Below are 20,196 nucleotides of genomic sequence, written 5' to 3'. Positions count from 1 at the left end.
GGCCTGTCCAGGTAAGACAGGCCGCATGAGCTGGGGCAACCTTGCTTCCCTCGAATCTGTCTCCCCTGCTATCCCCCTTCTATACACACCTTGGGGGATGCCTTGTCAGAAGCGCTGCCCTTGGATCTACTCTCTCCTCCAGCTTTTTTCACGTCACCCCCCGGACCCATTCTACCCAGGCCACGAGCTTGCTCTCCGTGTCAAGATGCTCACCGAATCTGAGACGTTGCCAGCCAACAGAGGCAGCTCCCCTTTCCCATGGGGCCCCCAATGTTTGGTTCTGTTTATCTCAAACTGTGCTGGCCATGGGCCATCCAACTGATAAGCCAAGGTACTCCTGTTTATGGAAATGCCCGCTAGGGAGGCATGAGCTGCCTAGGAGTTAAGACCTGAAGCATGCCTGCTAAAGATTCAAGGGTTTTCATTTCTAAGCTTTATAACCCATTTTATTATTTAAACTGTTTTATTCTGATTACAAAAGAAATTCACGCTCATCAAAAGTTCAAACATAGCAGAAATGCAGAAGGAGTAAGAATCCCATAACATAATCACCTCCAGCAGGACCTGCTACATGTGGCCAGCTCAGCTAAAAAGCAGTCATTTTCAGTCCCATTACCTGATGTCATTCTCTTTGCAATACACACATCTGAAATTACCCCAATTACAGGTTTATTGTCCATCTCCTCCAAATTAGACTACAAACACCACGAGAGCAGAAATCTTTTCTATTACACCCCCTAGGGCCTAGCATAGTGCTAGGCGCACAGGGACACACACACAAACACCTGTTGAATGGTGAACAGCCTCTGCTCTGGAGAGCTGCTGCTGGCCACACAGCCCTCTGGTTCACCCGTATATTCACATCTACGCGTTTGTGGAATAGAAATGGAACCATCACACGGGGAGGGGGCAGGGTAAGCTGGGACGAAGTGAGAGAGTGGCATGGACATATAAACACTACCAAAAGTAAAACAGACAGCTAGTGGGAAGCAGCCACATAGCACAGGGAGGCCAGCTCAGTGCTTTGTGACCACCTAGGGGGCGGGATGGGGGCGGTGTGATAGGGAGGGTGGGAGGGAGATGCAAGAGTGAGGGGATATGGGGATATATGTATACATATAGCTGATTCACTTTGTTATAAAACAGAAACTAACACACCATTGTAAAGCAATTATACTCCAATAAAGATGTTAAAAAAAAGAAAAAAAAAAAAGGAACCATTCCATACCTGCTGCTTTTCTCCCTCAACCCTGAAATCTCTTTTTTCTTGAAGTACACTGATTTGCAACATTATATAAGTTTCGTGTGTACAACATTTTATTTCTACTTCTCTATAGCCTACAACGTGCTAATAACATGGACTGCTTCATCAATCTGTGTGCCATCCTTGTGCAGGGGGCATGCTAATCATCTCTATCTTGTTCCAATTTTAGGATATGTGCTGCCAAAGCGAACATCTGAGACATCTTTTTAAATCAGTACGTAAAGATCTACCTAAAGAGGGCTCTTAATGGACCCCCATGGGAGAGGGTCAAAGTATCACTGTATGGCTATTGTCTGGTTCTTAATTTCTGGTTTGAGACTGCTTGTTTTTTTAAGCTGATCTTACATTATAAAAATCTGCCTCCCTTTACTGGTGTTTCTGTGTCACATCTGTACCATGAAGTAAGCCCTTTCTCAACACTGTTAGCAGGGACATAAACCAGGACAACAATGTTTTTTATGGACTGTGTGTTCCTGGCCCCCCAAATTCCTAAGCTGGCATCCTAACCCCCAACCAGATGATATTAGGAAGACGGGCCCTTGGGAAGTGAGCGTGAGGCCCTCGTGAATGCGATTAGTGCCCTTATATTATAGACCCCAGAGAGCTCTCTTGTCCCTTCTTCCATGTGAGGACATGGCAAGAAGACAGCCACCTATGAACCAGGAAAAGAGCCCTCACCAGACACTGAATCTGCCAGCACCTTAATCTTGGACTTGCTACCTCCAGAACTCTGAAAAATAAATGTCTTTTGTTCAAGCCACTCGGTCTATGGTCTACAGCAGCCCAAACTAAGACATAAAATTTTAAGTGTTCGGGCTTCCCTGGTGGCGCAGTGGTTGAGAGTCCGCCTGCCGATGCAGGGGACGCGGGTTTGTGCCCCGGTCCGGGAAGATCCCACATGCCGCGGAGCGGCTGGGCCCGTGAGCCGTGGCCGCTGAGCCTGCGCCGCAGTCCGGAGCCTGTGCTCCGCAACGGGAGAGGCCACAACAGTGAGAGGTCCGCGTACCACAAAAAAAAAAAAAAAAAAAATTTTTAAATGTTCATGCCCTTGGGTTCATCCATTCCACCTCTATGAATTTACCCTACAGAAAGATTTGCACATATGTGCAATGATATGAGAATGCCTATAAAGAAGGAATTACAGTATAACCATATAATAAACTACCCAATTTTTACGAAGAATAAGACTGCTATAAGAAAAAAAGCCTAAGATACAGTAAGTGTGTACTGTGATCTGAATCCAAGCCAAACAGTATTTACTAGTTTAATAAAGACGATAGCATAGAAAATGCCTGTGGAAACACACCATAAACTTTTAACAATACTTACCCGTGAGACATGGGATTATAGGGGACTTTAGCGTTCTAGGTTGAATTTGTGAATTTTTAAAGATGTGTTATTTTTGTGATTTAAACAAACAAAAACCATGTTTTCCTACACTGTCTTCTGCATCCAGAAACCCCAGCACCTCCAGGACCACCTGTGGCTGATGGCAGAGAGCAGACCGGGGATGGGGGTGTTGGGCCAAACTAGCCCAAGTCACGCAGCAGAGTGCTGCCCTCTATCTCAGGCCTCCAGCCCAGGGCACTTGACCCTCATTAAGCCGACTCCCCCAGTGAGATGTGCCCTAGGCCCCTCCCAGTGATGGCTAGGGGCCAGCCAGGCCTGCAGCTTCTAGCTGGTTATGTTATGTCATCAGTATTTGCTACTAGCTAACAACTTATTTAGGTAGGCTTGTCTAGATTATGCTTCTTACCCTTAGGCTAGAAAGCAGCCTGTCATCATAGCAGGATGTCTCTCTAGAACATCCAAGCAGTTCCCTGACACCCCAAAAAGAAGAATGGCACCTTTGCCAACTACTGCCTTCTGCAAACGCCCCCCCACCCCCGGCCCACTCTGCCACACTAGGAGAGTTTGTGGAGTCTGGTTTGCAGAGGGACAAGGCCCCAAGTGAACACCCTCAGCACGGTCCCTCCCCATCCCAATTCTTGCCCACAGCCCACACCCCCAATTCCAAAACCCTGCAGCCTGGCTTTTCCTGCTCAGGGGAAGACACGCATAATCCCTACCTGTTCTGGACTCAGAGGCCGCTCAGGGAGAGAACCCTGATTGGAAAGAGCTGCCTCTTGGGGCTTTACCAAGTATTTTCAAGAACAGTGAGGTCTGTGGGCAGCTGGCCCCCACCCTCCACGGCTGGGAATGGATAGGCTGCACCTCACCTGTTCAGAGGCAGTCCTGCCTGAACTGAGACATCAGGAAGGAGACATGCCTAATGCTGCAGCTGGTGGGTAGAGCCCTGCACGTTCCCCTGAACTATGGCCCCCTGGCCTCCCACCCCCTGCCACATTTCTGCTGGGGACTCAGGGAAACAGAAGGGCTCTGAGTCTAAGCAGGCATCGCACCTTGGAGACAGGACCACTGTCTACGGCAGAGGTGAGCCAATACTTTGGAGACCAAGCAGGGGAATATATTGATCACTTACCGCAGCAAAAGGCACATTTAACAGACAGATGAGAGCTATACTGATTCCTCTGGTCTCCAAACAATCATGCCACCACCTGGCCTCAGGCCCCACCCCTGTTCATCTTTCAAGCCCCTGCTGGTGTGTACCTCAAGGCAGGGTTTACAGAACTCCAGAAGTGAAAGGACTTCGAGGAACCTGAAGTCTGACCCAGATCCAGAGAGGTCTGGGATTTGCCCCCTAGATATGCTATCAGACCTCTTGTCTCCCGTATACTTCAGGACATGGCAGCTTCTTTCCCAGCTTGGCTCCCTATCTACTTGGTAGCTCAGTCCCCTATTTGAGGCCTGTTTCAGGCACTGAGAGAGAGACTGACGCTGCTAAGTGCCCAAGGAGCAGTGCTACTTAGACCAAGGTCAGCATGAGCCAGTTAGCTTCTCTTGGCCTCAGCCCTGGAAGGATGTGAGGAGCTGCCTGAGACATGAGGTGGCCATCACCGGGCACACAAAGGCTGCTGGTCAAAGTGAAGGCCCTGCCAGCAGTCAGCCTCCTCCCCCAGGAGAAAGACAGGCGCACTTCAGTGGTCTGTCTCTGAGAAGCCAAAGCTGTACACTGCTCATGGAACATGGCACGGGGCTTTGCAGCAGAGGCTACGTCCAAGGGTCTAGGTCAGGTAGCTGCCCTCAGCCACAGCTCACTCACCAATGACCAGCAGCACAAGGATGACAATGAGAACCACAAAGAAGGTATTGCCGTAGATCACCACCAACTCCACGAGGCGGGACTTGAAAATCTTTTGCCATCTGTGAAGAAAACAAAAAGGCTAAGGCCTGAAGAGAAAGAACACACGCCTGGGATCCAGGGCCCTGAGAACAGAAATACAGTTTTACACTCGTCTCCAACAGCTGAATATCTCATACAGATTCAGCCTCAGCTGCTTGCGATTCTCCAATTTATGACATCCATTCAAGAATGTTAAAAGAAAAAAACGATACGTGTCCGCGTACAGACACTTCTAGAAAACCAGTCTTAAACACTGGTAGTCTCTGGGGAGGGAAATGGGAAACTTACTTTCCCCTCTGTAGTATCAAAATGCTTGCCACGTACACATTTCTTTAAACTATTTTCCCCCGTGACCAATCGTGGTTCACCTAGACTCCCACCACCCTACATTAGCATGAAGCAGACCCCAGACCTCTCTCTCTCTTTTTTTTTGCGGTACGCGGGCCTCTCACTGTTGTGGCCTCTCCCGTTGCGGAGCACAGGCTCAGCGGCCACGGCTCACGGGCCCAGCCGCTCCGCGGCACGTGGGATCCTCCCGGGTCGGGGCACGAACCCGCGTCCCCTGCATCGGCAGGCAGGCTCTCAACCACTGCGCCACCAGGGAAGTCCCCCCCCCCCACCAAGACCTCTCTTCATTTCCCTCCATAAATACTTCAGGATACAGCTCTATCAGAGAAGAGCCTTCCAAACTACTAATCACGATGCCATCACCAGACCTCAAAAATATCAACAAGAATCTCTCATCATCAGAACTCCAGAGCCAGAACTCCAAAGTCCAACTGAGACAATTATTTTTAGTTGGTTTGCTTGAATCCTGACAAGATTCTGATTCTGCATTTAGCTGATAAGTACCTTAAGTCTCTCTTAGTCTACAAGCTCCCTCCTCCCTTGCCCTCTTTTCTTTCCCAGTTTACTGTTTGCAGAAACCAGGTTGTTTGTCCTACAAAGGTTCCCAGACTTTGCAGCTCCAAGGGGACCTCTGTTCTGCATTTCCTGTGAACTGTCCGAGGTGACTCAGATATCGCTTTTGTCAAGAATATTCCTTAAGCAACGTTGTGTACTTTCTATCAAGTCACAACAGGGCCTACACTTTTTCATTAAAACAGAACTTTAAAAAAAATATCCGTAAAAACATAGCCTTAACTGTAATGTCCCGGATTAAATGTAAACGTATCCACATAATAAATGTAATTAAAATTAATTTCAAGTTAACCCTTTACAAGTGCTCTGTTCACTGAAAAGAAACATGGCTCCAGCCTTCAGAGGCTGAGTAATGCTCACGAGGGTGCTACGCAGTGCCAGTGAGGCTAGTTAAGAGGACAGAAGTCACCAAATCAACGGCAACATGACCCAGTGATGCAAGTTTTGCAGGTCCCACAATGCCATCCCCTGAACGCCACGGCCCCCGGGGGGCGGCAGGAGGGCATCGTTCCCAGAGCCATAACTAGGTCTTCTCCCCTCTGGGACATTCTGAAGCCCAGAAGGCAGGGCGCACGAGAAGAGAACTCGGCAAGATGTGACAGAGCAGAGCTGTGGGGAAGGCGGGCGATGACCAGCACAACCCTTGCCACCCCTACCCCAGACGGCTTCTACCTGTTCCCGTCTGGCCTCAGTTCCAGGGCCCACCAACTCCGCAGGCGGAAGCTGCGGAGCACCTCTCCCGGGCCCGCCTGCCCGCTGCACGGGCCGTACCTTTTGGGAGAAATGAAGGGAATGCAGAGGAGCAGCACAGCGAAGACCTCTGCATAGAGGAAGGTGGCGACTGCAGTCCACTGCAGACTCATCGTGTCGCCAGCAGCTTTCCAACGGGGAGATGGCAGCCTGTTCCTGACGGAGCAGAGAAAAAGCAGGAGTCGTTACAGCGGGGCGGCCCCCGCACCCGCCCTCACAGCCTTCCGAGGCCTGGCCGACTCGAGCCCCGGCAGACCGGGCGCTGGCACACCCAGGGCCGCCTTGTCGGACAATCCCTTCCCGGTGGAGTCCGGGAGGCTCCTCACGCCGCGGAGCCGGGGCAGCGTCGGGAGCCGGACACGAAACTCGTGGAGCCCGGAGGCCGCCCTCGCAGCCCCGGGCCCGGGCCCGCCCCCGCCTCGCCGAGGGGCGCGCTGCGCCGGACGCGCCCGCCCCCCACGCCTCCGCAACGCCCTCGCGCTTTCTCCCGAGGCTGCGGCGCCCCCGTCGCCCCGGGAAAGCCAAGGGGCCCTGGCGCCCGCGGCCCTCCCTTCGGGGCCCACAGAGCCAGCAGCCCCTCTCGGGGTAGGAGCGGGGCTCCAAGGTCTCCCGACCACCGCGTCTGCCTCCGAAGGGGCGGAAGGGCTCGAGGTACCTCAGAAAGCCCCGGAGAGCGACTCCTAGAGAACGGGAGTCGGGGCCAAGGGCAAACGCGGGCCTCGACCCCGCACCTCACGGGCCCATCCAGAGAAAGTTCTAGAAGACTGTCTCCTCAAAAGCCGGAGCAGCCCCTCCCGGCCGCCCGGGTCGGCCACGGCGTCCACCCCGCTCCAGAGGAACCCCGACGTGGGCCCGACCCGGCACGCCCTCCGGAGCCCCACCCCGGCGGCTCCTCCGGCTGGACTAGGCCGTCGCCCCCCGCCCGCGGAGACGGCCCCACCCGCCGCCGCCCCGACTTCCCTCTGCCCGGCCCTGCCCTCGCACTCCCGACTCGGCACTGGTCCCGCGCCCCGGGCCTTGCCGCGCTGCCCGCCGCTCCCCGCCTCGTCGAGGAGCCGGGGCGCCTCGGCGACCCCAGAGCCCAGACGGGAGCGCGGGTTCGCTCACCGAGTTCCTCACAGTCAACCGGCACGCCTCGTCGTCGCCGAACTCTCCCACCTCAGTCTCGGCCCCGCCCCCTTCCCCGCAGCCGGAACCGGAAGCGCCCGCGGGGTCCCGCCCCGCCCCCAAACGCCGCGAGGCCCCGGAGGCCCCTCCCAAGGCGGTTTTCCGCCCCGCCCCCGAGCCGAGGCTCCGACGCCCAGGACTGGGGAAGAAGCTGCGCCTCGGGCGCACGGGGAGACGGGGCGAGGCCTTGGCGGGAAGGCGAGGTGCAGCTTCTCTAGCCCGAGCGGTCCTCCCACGTCTCTGTGGTCCGGGGAGGGGGCGGGGCCCAACCGTGGGGCGAGAACGGGGTGGGGCGCCCCGTGCCCTGGCTCCGCCTCCCACCCCTCCTCCGCCTCCTACCCCTCCTCCGCCTCCTCCCCTTCCCCCGAGTCCCCCCTGGGGAAGGGTGGGTGGGTAGGTGGGGATTCTGCGCGGGTGGCGGAGTCGCAGTCGCTTCAGCCAGGCTGCGGAGCGGACGGACGCGCCCGGTGCCCCGGGGGAGGAGGAGGCGGAGAGGAGAAGACGCCCTCTCTGCCCGAGACCTCTGGAGGCTCTGACCCCAGGGACCAGGGGACTGACAAGTTCCTCCACCTCGGCTGCCTGAAGAGGCCGCGACCCTGGAGGCCCCTGAGCCCACCGCACCAGGGGGCCCAGCACCACCCGGGTGGCCTAAAGCGACAGTCTCAGGGACCACTGCGAGGTTTCCAGTTGCCTAGACAACGAGCCTGGGGTCAGAGCCACCACCCTTCCAGCCACCTGCTTCCTCTGCTGCCTCAGGCACCAGTCCCAGCCCCGTGAGTCCAGCCCAGGTGACATGACGGTGCTCTCGACCCCCCGGCCCTCGCGGGTGACCACGCTGAAGCGCACAGCTGTGGTTCTGGCCCTCACGGCCTATGGAGCCCACAAAATCTACCCCCTGGTGCGGCAGTGCCTGGCTCCGGCCAGGGGCCCTCAGACGCCGGCTGGGGAGTCCGCGCAGGAGGCCTCCGGGGCCACGGTGGGCGCAGCGGCCAAGGCCGGTGTCAACCGGGTGTTCTTCCAGCGACTCCTGTGGCTCCTGCGGCTGCTCTTCCCCAGGATCCTGTGCCGGGAGACGGGGCTGCTGGCGCTGCACTCAGCCGCACTGGTGAGCCGGACTTTCCTGTCGGTGTACGTGGCCCGCCTGGACGGCCGGCTGGCCCGCTGCATCGTGCGCAAGGACCCCCGGGCCTTCGGCTGGCAGCTCCTGCAGTGGCTCCTCATCGCGCTTCCTGCCACCTTCGTCAACAGTGCCATCCGCTACCTAGAGGGCCGACTGGCCCTGGCGTTCCGCAGCCGGCTGGTGGCCCACGCCTACAGCCTCTACTTCTCCCAGCAGACGTACTACCGGGTCAGCAACATGGACGGGCGGCTCCGCAACCCGGACCAGTCCCTGACGGAGGACGTGGTGGCCTTTGCCGCCTCCGTGGCCCACCTCTACTCCAACCTGACCAAGCCGCTCCTGGACGTGGCTGTGACCACCTACACCCTGGTTCGAGTGGCCCGCTCCCGCGGGGCCGGCACAGCCTGGCCCTCGGCCATCGCTGGCCTTGTGGTGTTCCTCACGGCCAACGTGCTGCGAGCCTTCTCGCCCAAGTTCGGGGAGCTGGTGGCAGAGGAGGCGCGGCGGAAGGGGGAGTTGCGCTACATGCACTCCCGGGTGGTGGCCAACTCGGAGGAGATTGCCTTCTATGGGGGCCACGAGGTGGGGCAGGTTGGGGCGCCGGAAAGCATGTAGCTGGGGGCTCAGGGGCAGGAGGGCCAGGGCTGCCTACGGCTGATGCCAGAGGTGTGGGGCCAACCAGGGCCTTGGGCAGCTCAGATGGCACAGTGACAGAGAAGCAGGAAGGCTGGGTGGGGGCTGCCCTGGGCCACTTTTGCTTCCTCTCCGCCTCACTTGTCTTGGCCTTAGGGCTGTGGACCCTAGCGATTTGAGACCAGAGTCCCCTGGTTGCCCCATGCCTGCAGCCAACAGAGAGCAGGCTCCTGCCATCTGGGGACGCGGCCTGCTGCCTGGCCCCTCCTGGGCCCCCAGACCCTTTGAAGGCTGGCCTGTGGCCCAGCTGGCCGGCCGGCCGGGCAGACATTATGGGCATATGACTCAGCCCAAGCGGAGGTTAACGAGCAGCGCGCAGCGTGCCGGCCACAGCAGCAGCGGCAGAGCTCAGCGCTCCAGGTCAAGACTTCTCCCATCCGGAGCCCGAAGGCCCGCCTGGCTGTGGGCTTGGCCGCCTCCCTGAGGCCCCGGCCCAGGATGCCGGGGCCCAGGCCGCCACTGCGGCAGGACGCACTTCCTGCCTGCCCAGCGGCCACCCTGCCCCCAGCGTGGCCGCCCTTCAGCCCGGGTCCCAGTCGTGCAGCTTCCCGGCAGGCGGGGTGGGGGGGGGGGGCGGGGGGGGCGGGGGGGGGGGCAGCTACGGCCAGTAGCCCTGGGCCTAGGAAAGGTTACTCCAGGCCAATGCTCCGTTTATCTCGCCTCGGCCCCTCCCCTTCCTCATGCCTGAGGTTGCGGCTGCCTCTGGCTAGGCTCTCTGCAACTCTGGTTTCGGTTCCCCAGTGCCTCTCGGGGGAGGGACACGATGGCGTCCATCTCGTGAAGGCCCATGTGTCCTCCCCGGGTCAGGTGGCCTTGTGCCCCAGACCTTGTCTCACTGGCTTCGCATCACATCAGGCACAGAGGTGGGCTTGTCTCTGATTTTTAAAAAGGGTTTATTCCTGAGCAGACAGGGGGCATCCCGGCCGTGGGCTGGGCTCCAGGTTAGGAGAAAAAGTGCCCGGTCTGCAGCTGCAACCCCCTGTCCTCCAGGCCGCAGGGCCTTGGCAGGCAGCCGTGGCCTTGGGTGAGGCACTTGGCACGTTCCCCGTAGCTACATTGTCAGCCCCAGCCAGCACTCCTGCCAGCTCCCAGCACGAGCCTGGATTGCCCGGGTCCTCGTTTCAGGAACAGGAGATGAGCTTGAGGCAAAGCCACTGAGCGGTGCCGCACACCTGGGTGCTGGGGGTAGAAGAGAGATCACTGGCTCCTTGAAGGACTCCCTCTGGGCTAGTTTCGGCAAGTCGCATGCTCACCGGGACGGTTCACCGGCCACGGCGGGAGGGACCTTGTGAGCGTCCACAGCCTGTCTGTTTAGGCCTCAGCCAAAGGCCTGGAAGCAGCGTGGAGTGATGGGCCTTCATGGGTGGGTTGACCGCCCTTACTGTATAGGCAGGTGGCTCACCCCGGTCCCATTGGCGGATGTCCCGTTGCCCAGGCTCAGGTCAGCAGGCTGGGGCAGAGGTGACTGGCTGGAGGGCAGACTGCAGGGTATTCTGCTGTTACTGGGATCTCAAGGAGGAGGCTTATTTAGATACGTGCCTACAAACACACACAACCTCTTATTGGCTTGTGCCTAGGTAGACCTTCCTTCATAAGTGGAAGCGTGAAGCATCGTTTACAAGAATTTGGTCCTCCTAATGGCTCAGCCAGTGTGATCCAAATTCCATACCTCTTGCTACCTCCAGGCTGTGTGAGCTGGGGCAGGTCACTTTGCCTATCTGGGCTGTAGTGGACACGAGAATACACACATAGTGGGACATGGTGAGAATCAAACGGTCAGCTGTGAAACCACTTGGCAGAGGAGACGGTTCCAGGCTGGGCAGCTACTGTCAGTCAGGGGTGGGAAGGCGGGGCTCGGGCATGTGCCCCCCGACCAAGAAATCTATGCCCCAATGGCCCCCTTGCTGTGACTGCTTCCTGACCACTCCAGCCCCCCACCTGTCTAACTGCTGCCGTCACAGGGGAGCCTCTTTCTCTCCCACTCCCTCTCCTTCTCTCTCTTTTCCAGGCCCTGCACAGGTCCCTCTCCTGAGATGGCAGGGAGTGGCCAGTGCAGGAAGGGGAGGGCCACTCACTGCTGAGCGGGTGGGCCGGAGTCCTCAGCTGGCTTGGGCGTTGGGCTGTCCACTGAGGGCGATGCCTGCACGAGCTAGCTTGGGAGTGCGCCCTGCAGGTTCTGGTGGGAGAATGCAGTACAAGTTTCTCACCCAGAGGAACTGTGGGAAAGTAGAGGGAGGCGGGGCCTAAGCAGGTAGAGATTATTGAGCCCAGATCTTCAAAACCAACAACCGCCTCTTGCTTTCCTGTGCTGTCCTTCGCTTAGTTCAGGGTAGCCCCCCCAGCAGTTGCTCAAAGAAACGGGCAAGGTGGCTGCCCTCGGCCCATGTCGAGAAGCTCCCCAGGGCGAAGAGAGGGGTGTGGTGAGCACTCCAACTGAAGAGGTAGCAGAAAGGGGATGAGCGGGGGCCTCGGGAGGTGGGTGAGCCCCTTCGCTGCCGCTGTACCCCAGTACTGCGGTGGCGATCCCATACCTCCCCCGAGTTTGAGACCTGTGTCCCCTGTAAACGCGGCCCCGTCCTAACCCCCGGCTCTCAACCTTGTTGAGGTCATCAAACAGCATGGCCTGTGAGCGACACCCGGGGACTCTCGCTGTCGCCCCTGTGGGACTGACCGCCAGGCCTCTGGGTGTCCGGTGCCCGATCCCTGCAGGTGGAGCTGGCCCTGCTGCAGCACTCCTACCAGGACCTGGCTTCGCAGATCAACCTCATTCTGCTGGAACGCCTGTGGTACGTCATGCTGGAGCAGTTCCTCATGAAGTACGTGTGGAGCGCCTCAGGACTGCTCATGGTGGCCGTCCCCATCATCACCGCCACCGGCTACTCAGAGGCAGGTGAGAGGGGCCTGTCCTCCTGCACCACTGGGCTAGGCTTGGGGGGCCCCAGTGCTCCGCCGGCCCACCTGACATTTCTACTTCTGGGCTCGGCGGGCACCCGGCAGGTCACACTCTCCCGGAGCTCCTCGCCGCCTGCCCGCGTGTGTGCGGCTCCCCTTTACAGCATCTCACGCCTCTTGGTCCCGCTTGGCCCAGCCCAGGGACTGCACCTCAGGAACAGCCTTCTCCAGGCGCGTGCACCCTTGCTCATCTCACCCTGCTCTCGGCTCATCTTGGAAGTGGGAAGGTGGGGAAGTGTGTCGAGGGAGCCCCTTCCCGGCTTGGCCTTTGGCTTTCCCACCCACGCCTACAGCAGCTCTTGCAGGTTGTCGAGGGCAGAGCCCTCTTCCCCAAGGCCTCGGGGGGACTGGCAAGGATTTGCATTTTGTTCCCCTACTGGTTTACAAGGAATTTATTCTGTTTGCGGTCTTTTCACGGTTGCCCTTCGAAGGTTAATGTGCTTACTTGAGAACAGTCTGGGTTAGTCAATAGCTCCTCCTCCTCTGGGCCCTTACTTAGAACGCGTGGACCAGAGGACCAGCCCGCCTGATGTGCTGATGTCCCCAGCAACAAGTTTGGCGTTGCTTTATCCGGTTGGTGCGTGTTCAGATTCACCTGTGAGTTTGTGCTTTCTTGGCTTCCCAGCCCTTCCCCGCGGCCCAGTGACCCTCCTTCAGACAGTCGTCCTTCAGAAGTCCTTACTGTGGGGCTTTCATCGTGGAGCTTCGAGATTGTTCTCTTGTCTGGAAATGTCTTTATTTTATCCTCCCCCTGCCCCCGAACTGAAGTTCAGTTGGGTGAGGGAGCTGAGACGGACGGTCGGTTTCTCTCAGCCCACTGACAACATCCCGTTGCCTCCGTTGGAAAATCTGTTACCAGCTTCACTGCTCTTCGCAGCCTGTGTGGTCTCCCTGGTTAGACTTTTCTCTTTTTCTGCAGTTTCTTTAGGAAGCGTTTGCCTGTGCGTTTCTGTCTATTCTGCTTGAGACTTGTATGGCCGTTGAATACTCAAGATTGTTCCATCGTTCTGGAAAGTTCTCAGCTGTTAATCTTTTCAAACATTGCCTCTCTCATTCTTTCTACTCTTTCCTTCTGGAACTCTCACAGCGTGTTGGGCTTCTCACTCCTTTGTGGCTCTCCATCTCTCTTCACTTTTCCCCATCTAGCACTGTCTATGCTGAATTCTGGGAGGTTTCCTCAGATTTTCCTGCTCACACATTTGCTAGTTTTCTCTTCGCTGCATCTAATTTGAATTTTCTTTGTTTTTTGTTTTTTTTTTTTGCCACACCACGCTGCATGAGGGATCTTAGCTCCCCGACCAGGGATCGAACCCGTGCCCCCTGCATTGGGAGCGCAGAGCCTTAACTACTGGACCGCCAGGGAAGTCCCTAATTTGAATTGTTCTTTCTTTCAATGGCTATTTCTGTCAAGTTCTGCCGGCGACCGTCTTAATCATGCTCATTCCATGGTCTCTGTGCAGCCGTCCGGCTGTCTGAACCCTTGGGGGTCTAAGCCGGCTTTATCTTCCACCTGCCCGTCTTCCTTGTTTGTGGTCGTTGTGGGTTCTGCAGCCTGACTGGAGGGTAGGGTTCCCCCGCGCACACTTGCTTTAGTTTTAGCCAAGCGGCTGCCCGGTAATGAACCAGTTGGAGGCCACTTTCATGTTAATTTCTCTGCTTGGGGGAGGAGGGGTCCCCGCACTTGCTGGTGATATTAATTTGCAGCCCAGACACATAATTACAAATTCTTAGAGGAGACCTTTTGGTCCTTGCACCTAGAGCCCAATCCTCTCCGTCTCTGGGGATGTCACAGGAGCACCTGGCTACTGGCTTCTCTTCTCACTCCTGGGAACTTCCCTTGCTTTCTTGCAACACGGCTCTGATTTAAAAGGTGTTCTATTTTATGCAGCTTGGTAGTAAGAGGGCTTTCAGATATGTGTGAAGAGAGAGAGCCTGGCGTGCATCTTTCAGAACCAGACGTCTCTCTGATTCTCTCCCTGTTGATGTCTCTCCCTTGGGGCTTCCGTACCTACCTCAGCTGTCTGTCCCTCTCTGGGTGACCCCCAAGAGGAAAGATCTAATTGGAGGGGGTAGTCGCTTCCACCAATGGACCTACACAAAGGGTGGCCTTGATTTAGGCCAGGAGCATGGGAACGGACCCAGGAGGAAACCAAGCCGTGGTTTCTGTGAGGAAGTGCCTGCGGCCGCTTCCCTCTGAAGCTGCCACTGGGCACAGCTCAGCCTGTCTAGTCCCCGAGGCCTCTCCCTCCTCTGAAGGCCTAAGGCTTTTTGGCGCCTCTGCTGTGTTGGGCTTTGTGGGCGATTCAGAGCCCTGAGCTCCTGTCCCCGCCCCCATGGCCCTTATAGCCAGTCACCTGTGAACATGTGGACCGCTCCCATCCCCCGGCTCACTCCGCTTGTCTCACTGGCCTTCCTGGAAACACCAGGCCTGCTTCCGCCTCAGGCCCTTTGCTTTTGCTCCTCCTCCTCGCTCTGCCAGGAATACTCTTTCCTCCGCCATCCCGTGGCCCCTCCCTCCCTCTATGGGAGCTTTGCTCACAGGCACCCTCTAGGTGAGACCACCGCCCGCCTTTCTCTCCCCCTCCCCTGCCTCGCTGCTCTTCAAAGTGCTGAGCAGCCCGTCTGCTCCAGGTCTGCGGCTGCCTCATAGAGGCTCTGCCCCTTTAAACTCAAGGAGGCAGGCCAGAGGTTTATCTGTTTTGTCCCTGCTGTGTCCTCAGTAACTGGAGACAGAGAGCGCTGGGAACCGGGTGAGGAGGCCAGCGATTATCCACAGGGGAAGATGTAGCTACCTTTGCCTTTCTCGCCTGCCGGCATGGCGGCCTGGCCAGGAAGAGCTGGCAGGTGTCTGGCTCTGGGGCACTCATCTTGGCCCCCAAGGCTCCGGGGAAAGCTGCAGAGGTTTATGCTATCTCCCGGGAGGGGCCCACTGTTGCCAGGGCCCCCGCGCAGACCCCTTCCCTTTGTGCGCAGTCCCTTTCCAGCTCTCAGGACGTCTGGGGAGGAGGGTTTGTGTCCCCCCTCCCCTGCCTAAGGACCTTAGACTGTCAGAATCACCACTCCACTCCCCCGCCCAGTTCCCAGCCTTCTGGCCCTATCCACCCCACACTGCACCCGCCCTGACCTGACTCCCGGGCGCTTCCCAGCCCACCCCCACCATCACATCCTTGAGGCTCCGACCTCAGATCCATTTATGCCCCTGGATAGAGTTAGCCCTCAGAGTTGGCCTCCCCCTTGCTCCCCATCACCATTTCCAGAACATTCCTTGTGTAAAAACCTTGCCCCTCTAGGGGGTCCAGCGATCAAGGGATTCAAGGCCATTGACAAGAGAGGGTTGAAGTGAGCGACCATGGGGGTCTCAACTGAGACACAAAAGAAGAAAAAAGCAAGTCAAGACAGGAGCAGGCTCTCAGGGAGAAATAGCATCGAGGATGGCCACAGAATACGGCAGCAAGGGGAGAGATGAGGGCGACACGGGGTAGACCGCAGGTCTGAAAGGGGATATTCCTGTGTGAGAGGCTCGGGAGGGGCTGCCGTTGTAGTGCAGGACACAATATCTGCGTTATTGAGACGTAATTAACATACCATACAATTCGGCCATTTTTAACGGGTACAATTCAGTGGGTTTTGATATAGTCGCAAAGTTGTGCAACCATCACCATTATCTAAGTCTAGAACGTTGTCACCACCCCAACAAGAAAGCCCAGACCCATGAGTGGTCACTCCCCACCCCACCTGGCAGCCCCCAGCGACCACTAATCTTCCTGTCGCTATGGCTTTGCGTCCTCCAGACACTTCCTATAAATGGAATCACACAATATGTGGCCTTCTGTGTCTGGCTTCTTTTACTTAGCATCGTGTTTTTGCGAGTCACCCACGCTGTAGGATCAATCAGCCCTTCATTGCTTCTCATGGCTGAATAACGTTCCATTGTCTGTATGCAGCCACCACACTGTGCTTATCCCTCATCCATCGGCAGGCGTTTGGGTTGTTTCCACCTTTCAGCTCTGACAGGTACCTGCCACGCGTACTCACGCACCATTTTTTGTGTGGGCCTCTGTCTTCACTCCTCTGGGATATATGTACACCTAGGAGTGGAATTGCTGGGTCATCTGGTGACCCTCTGTTTATCATTTGGAAGCACTGCCAACCTTGTCTTCCACGGCAGCCGCACCACTGTTCGTCCGCACCAGCGGTGTCTCATGCGGCCGCCTGCTCCCTCACCGACGCTTATACTGCCTTTTCAGTTTCAGCCATCCTAGTGAGCGTGAAGTGGTGTCTCACTGCAGTTTTGATTTTGCATTTCCCTGGTGACCAATAAACATCTTTCCGTATGCTTCTTGGCCATTTGTATATCTTACAGAGGAAATGTTTATTCAGATTCTTTGTCCATTGTTGAATTGAGTCGTTTGTCTCTTTATTGTTGAATTGAAAAAGTTCTTTATGTATTCTGGGACCTGGGACCTTATCAGATACATGATCTGCAGATATTTTCTTCCAGTCTGTAGGTTGTGTTTTCACCTTCTGGATGACTTACTTTGGTGCCCAAAACTTACTTTCGTCGAAGCTCCCTTACTTGTTTTGCTTTTCTCACTTGTGCTTTTTGGTGTCGTATTTAAGGAGCCATACCTAATCCCAGGGCACGAAGGTTTACCCCTGCTTTCTTCTGACAGTTGGGTAATGTTAGCTCTGCCGTGCAGGCCGGTGCTCCACTCTGAGTTAGTTTTCGTGTGTGGTGTGCAGTAGGGGTCCTTCCTTTGCACATGGATACCCAGTTGTCCGAGCACCATTGGCTGGACAGACTTGCTCTCTCCCCGCCCCACTGTACTCTGCAGACTCGGAGGTGGCGAAGAAGGCGGCCTTGGAGGCGAGGGAGGAGGAGATGGTGAGCGAGCGCACGGAAGCCTTCACCATCGCCCGCAACCTCCTCACAGCTGCCGCGGACGCCATCGAGCGGGTCATGGTGTCCTACAAGGAGGTAACCTCCCACCCCACCCCCCCCGCCCAGCCCCCGCCCCTTCCCTCGCCCCTCCCGCCCCGCCCCCACTGGCAGGGGCTGAGCCACGGTCGCCCTCCCTGCAGGTGACAGAGTTGGCTGGCTACACAGCCCGGGTCCATGAGATGTTCCAGGTGTTTGAAGACGTCCGGCACTGCCGTTTCAAGAGACCCGGGGAGCCAGAGGAGGCTCAGGCAGGGTCCGGGGCCGTGGTGAGGCCCGGTGTCCGTGTGGAGGGGTCCCTGCAGATCCGAGGTAAGGGTGCCCTCCGCAGAGAGGCCGCCCTGCTCCCGGCCCTCCCACAGCAGGCTGCCCGGTGCCCCACGGAGGGCTTCCTGGGCACGTCGCGGCCCCCGCAGCCCTCCCTCTCAGAGCGGTCGCCGCTGGCCACCATGCTCACGTGTCCAGTCCCTTCCAGGTGCCCCAGCCAGGGTTTCCCTTTGCGAGAGAGGGGGGCGTGTTCCCTGAGCGGAGGGGATCACTCACCCCGCCGGCAGCGAGAGAAAGTCCGAAGCTCCAGCAGGGGCTGGGGCGCCGTGCAAGAGGCCCCAGGCGTCGCTGCCGCCTTTCAGATGGTGCGGAGGGGCTGCAGGAGCGGACGCCACGTGCGGGCTCCGGAGGCCAGGCAGCCGGCTTTGCCCCTCCGCCGCGCAGAGCACAGCAAGGGGGCGGTAGTCAGCTGGGGGCAGCCGCGCTGTATTCCCAAGGGCCCCTGCGCCACACGCCGGCGTGCTGTCCGGGTTGGGGGTACTCGGCGCCCGCCGGAGGGCGGGGGGAGAGCTCTGCTCCTTCTGTCTCTCCCTCGCGTTCTCTCTCCAGGCCAAGTGGTGGACGTGGAGCAGGGCATTGTGTGCGAGAACATCCCCGTCGTCACGCCCACGGGGGAGGTCGTGGTGGCCAGCCTCAACATCAGGGTAGGTCGAAGGGCGGAGGGCAGCCTCAACCTGGAAGCACGGGCGGGGCCGAGCCCAGCTCTGGGGCCCGGGACCTGGCCTTCTGCACCCACCTCAGCCCTCAGCATCCAGCCTGGCCAGCCCGCTTGCACTGTCGGTAGCCATTGACCCCAGGTCTACGTGGCAGGCAGGCTAAGCTCAAGGTGAAAGACCAGCGTGTCTCTGACTGACTGTTAGTTCTGGGGCAGTGGAGTCAGAGCTGATTAAGAGAGACCAGTGACGACCTGGATTGGGCTGGAGTCACCCAAAGGTTCCTGGCCCTACCGTTGCCAGCACCCCACGCCCACCCCTATCCCTGAGTAGCCCAGGGCTTGGGGACTCTGGTCCAACTCCAGTTGTGATGAAAGAGATTCTCTTCCACCGACCTGGGCTTGAGGTCCCACAGATCTGCTGTGAGAGGCCTCCAGGGTGGGTGTGGGCCGGGCGCAGCCTGGCCCACTGGGAGGGCTCCCGGCCATTACGCAAGCTGTCTGTGGAGAAGATGCCCTGGGGGCAGACATCCACCAGTGACCTGTGTCCCCAGCCAGAGCTTTGGACAGGGTCAGGGAGTGATAGAGTGAAGGGGAGTCCTGGGTGCCGGAGTCATTCATTCATTCATTCATTCATTCGACTAATGTTCCCTGAGCTCCAGGCTGGACACTGTAAACCACAGGTAAATCAAGGGAACCCCAAAGGGTTACAGAGATCCCAGATTTGGGACTTCCCTGGTGGTCCAGCGGTTAAGACTCCACGCTTCCATTGCCAAGGGCGTGGGTTTGATCCCTGGCCAGGGAACTAAGATCCCACATGCCACCCAGTGTGGCCAAAATAAACTTTAAAAAAAACAGAAAAGATCCATGGTTAGATGGCTGTCCCGGGCCCAGCAAGGGCCACGGGAAACGTAGAGTAGAGGTCCGCATCCCTGGGGGAGTAGAGGTCACGTGAAGCTTCACCCAGGAGCCTCCGGGCGGGCGGGCGGGCGGGCAGCGTGGTGGAGAAGAGGGCATGGACGGGGAGCCAAGGGACTTCGGGCCCAGGTCCTGCAGGGGCCATGCGTGCCCCGCTGAGGAGCCAGGGCAGTGGAAGCCACGGCCAGGCAGGAAATAGGCAGGAAGGGCCAGCGCCTAGAGCTCCTTTCCTTGATCTGCTGACGGGCCGGGGGGGCTTGAGAGCCAGTTGGAGGCTGGACGCAGGCCAGTGGTGCGATCCCCATCGCCCCTGGCAGCAGTCACCCTTGGGGTGTGGGGCTGCCACTGAAGGCCAGTCTTTGCAGGGTGCATGGCTTCCAGGCAGGCCCAGTGGAAGGCCAGCTGGGCAAAATTCAGAGGCCATGGTGAGCAGGGGCGTGGCTGGTCAGAGAGCGAGGTTAGGCGAGGAACGGGTGACCAGGGGCTGAGCAAGGGCTCTGTCCTGGCAGAGCCGCTGGCGGAGCTGGGCTCTGGGGCTGGGAGATGTTGGGGAGGGGGAGCAGTTCCTGGCCCTGATCAGCCAGGTGATAGGGTCAGAAGGGCGGTCGGAGAGGTGCAGGGAAGGAGACAAGGGAGGCAGCCGTGAAGCTGGCTGGGGCCAAGGCAGCTCCCCCGGAGCCGGGCACACAGAGCAGCCGGGGCCTGACCAAGCAGCCCTCCCACATCTGGACAGAGGGAGGCCTGGGCCCTGCCCAGGGGAGTTCATAGTCTAACGGAGGAGGAACAGCAAACGAGGGGCTCAACCAACAGAAGTTCAGATCAGCGTGTCTAGGTCTCTCCCCGCTTCTGGTGTTTTGCCTTCCTTTTTTTTTTTTTTTTTTTTTGTTGTTGTTGTTGTTGCTGTGCGCGGGGGCTACTCTTCATTGCGGTGCGTGGGCTTCTCATTGCGGTGGCTTCTCTTGTTGTGCAGCACCAGCTCTAGGCGTGCAGGCTCAGCAGTTACGGCACTTAGGCTCAGTAGTTGTGGCTTGCGGGCTCAGCAGTTGTGGCGCACGGGCTTCGTTGCTCCGTGGCATGTGGGATCTTCCCCGACCAGGGCTCGAACCCGTGTCCCCTGCATTGGCAGGCGGATTCTTAACCACTGGGCCACCAGGGAAGCCCCTGCCTTCACCTTCACATGGCACTCTGCCTGTGCACGTGTCTCTGTGTCCAAATGTCTCCTATTTATAAGGACACCAGGTCACAGTGG

At 58.0% G+C, this 20,196-nt stretch overlaps 2 protein-coding genes and 1 non-coding gene across 5 annotated transcripts in view; 1 reads left to right on the top strand and 2 right to left on the bottom strand.

Moving 5' to 3' along the window:
- Positions 1–7,624, bottom strand: part of BCAP31 (B cell receptor associated protein 31) — a 25,645-nt gene extending 18,021 nt beyond the window's left edge. Inside the window, exons 1-3 of one of the 2 annotated variants that reach the window (XM_059049609.2) lie at positions 7,287–7,624; positions 6,201–6,335; positions 4,428–4,528 (exon numbers count right to left, since the gene is read on the bottom strand). In XM_059049609.2, coding sequence (XP_058905592.1) covers positions 4,428–4,528; positions 6,201–6,292 — 193 coding nt within the window. In that variant the 5' untranslated portion in view covers positions 6,293–6,335; positions 7,287–7,624. Of the gene's footprint in view, positions 1–4,427; positions 4,529–6,200; positions 6,336–6,834; positions 7,085–7,286 lie in introns of those variants that run through there. The other variant, XM_067022925.1, reaches the window with a different exon arrangement.
- Positions 1,351–1,455, bottom strand: LOC131749034 (U6 spliceosomal RNA). Its single transcript, XR_009333157.1, has one exon. It is a non-coding gene; the product is annotated as a U6 spliceosomal RNA (small nuclear RNA).
- Positions 7,532–20,196, top strand: part of ABCD1 (ATP binding cassette subfamily D member 1) — an 18,178-nt gene continuing 5,513 nt past the window's right edge. Inside the window, exons 1-6 of one of the 2 annotated variants that reach the window (XM_067022918.1) lie at positions 7,532–7,549; positions 7,789–9,048; positions 11,869–12,049; positions 16,947–17,089; positions 17,194–17,362; positions 17,927–18,021. In XM_067022918.1, coding sequence (XP_066879019.1) covers positions 8,140–9,048; positions 11,869–12,049; positions 16,947–17,089; positions 17,194–17,362; positions 17,927–18,021 — 1,497 coding nt within the window. In that variant the 5' untranslated portion in view covers positions 7,532–7,549; positions 7,789–8,139. Of the gene's footprint in view, positions 7,550–7,762; positions 9,049–11,868; positions 12,050–16,946; positions 17,090–17,193; positions 17,363–17,926; positions 18,022–20,196 lie in introns of those variants that run through there. The other variant, XM_059049605.2, reaches the window with a different exon arrangement.

The sequence above is a fragment of the Kogia breviceps genome, chromosome X, assembly GCF_026419965.1.
Source record: "Kogia breviceps isolate mKogBre1 chromosome X, mKogBre1 haplotype 1, whole genome shotgun sequence".
NCBI classification, from domain to species: Eukaryota; Metazoa; Chordata; class Mammalia; order Artiodactyla; family Physeteridae; genus Kogia; species Kogia breviceps.
Note: the sequence above shows the minus strand (reverse complement) of the source record. Positions and strands in the feature narration are given on the sequence as shown.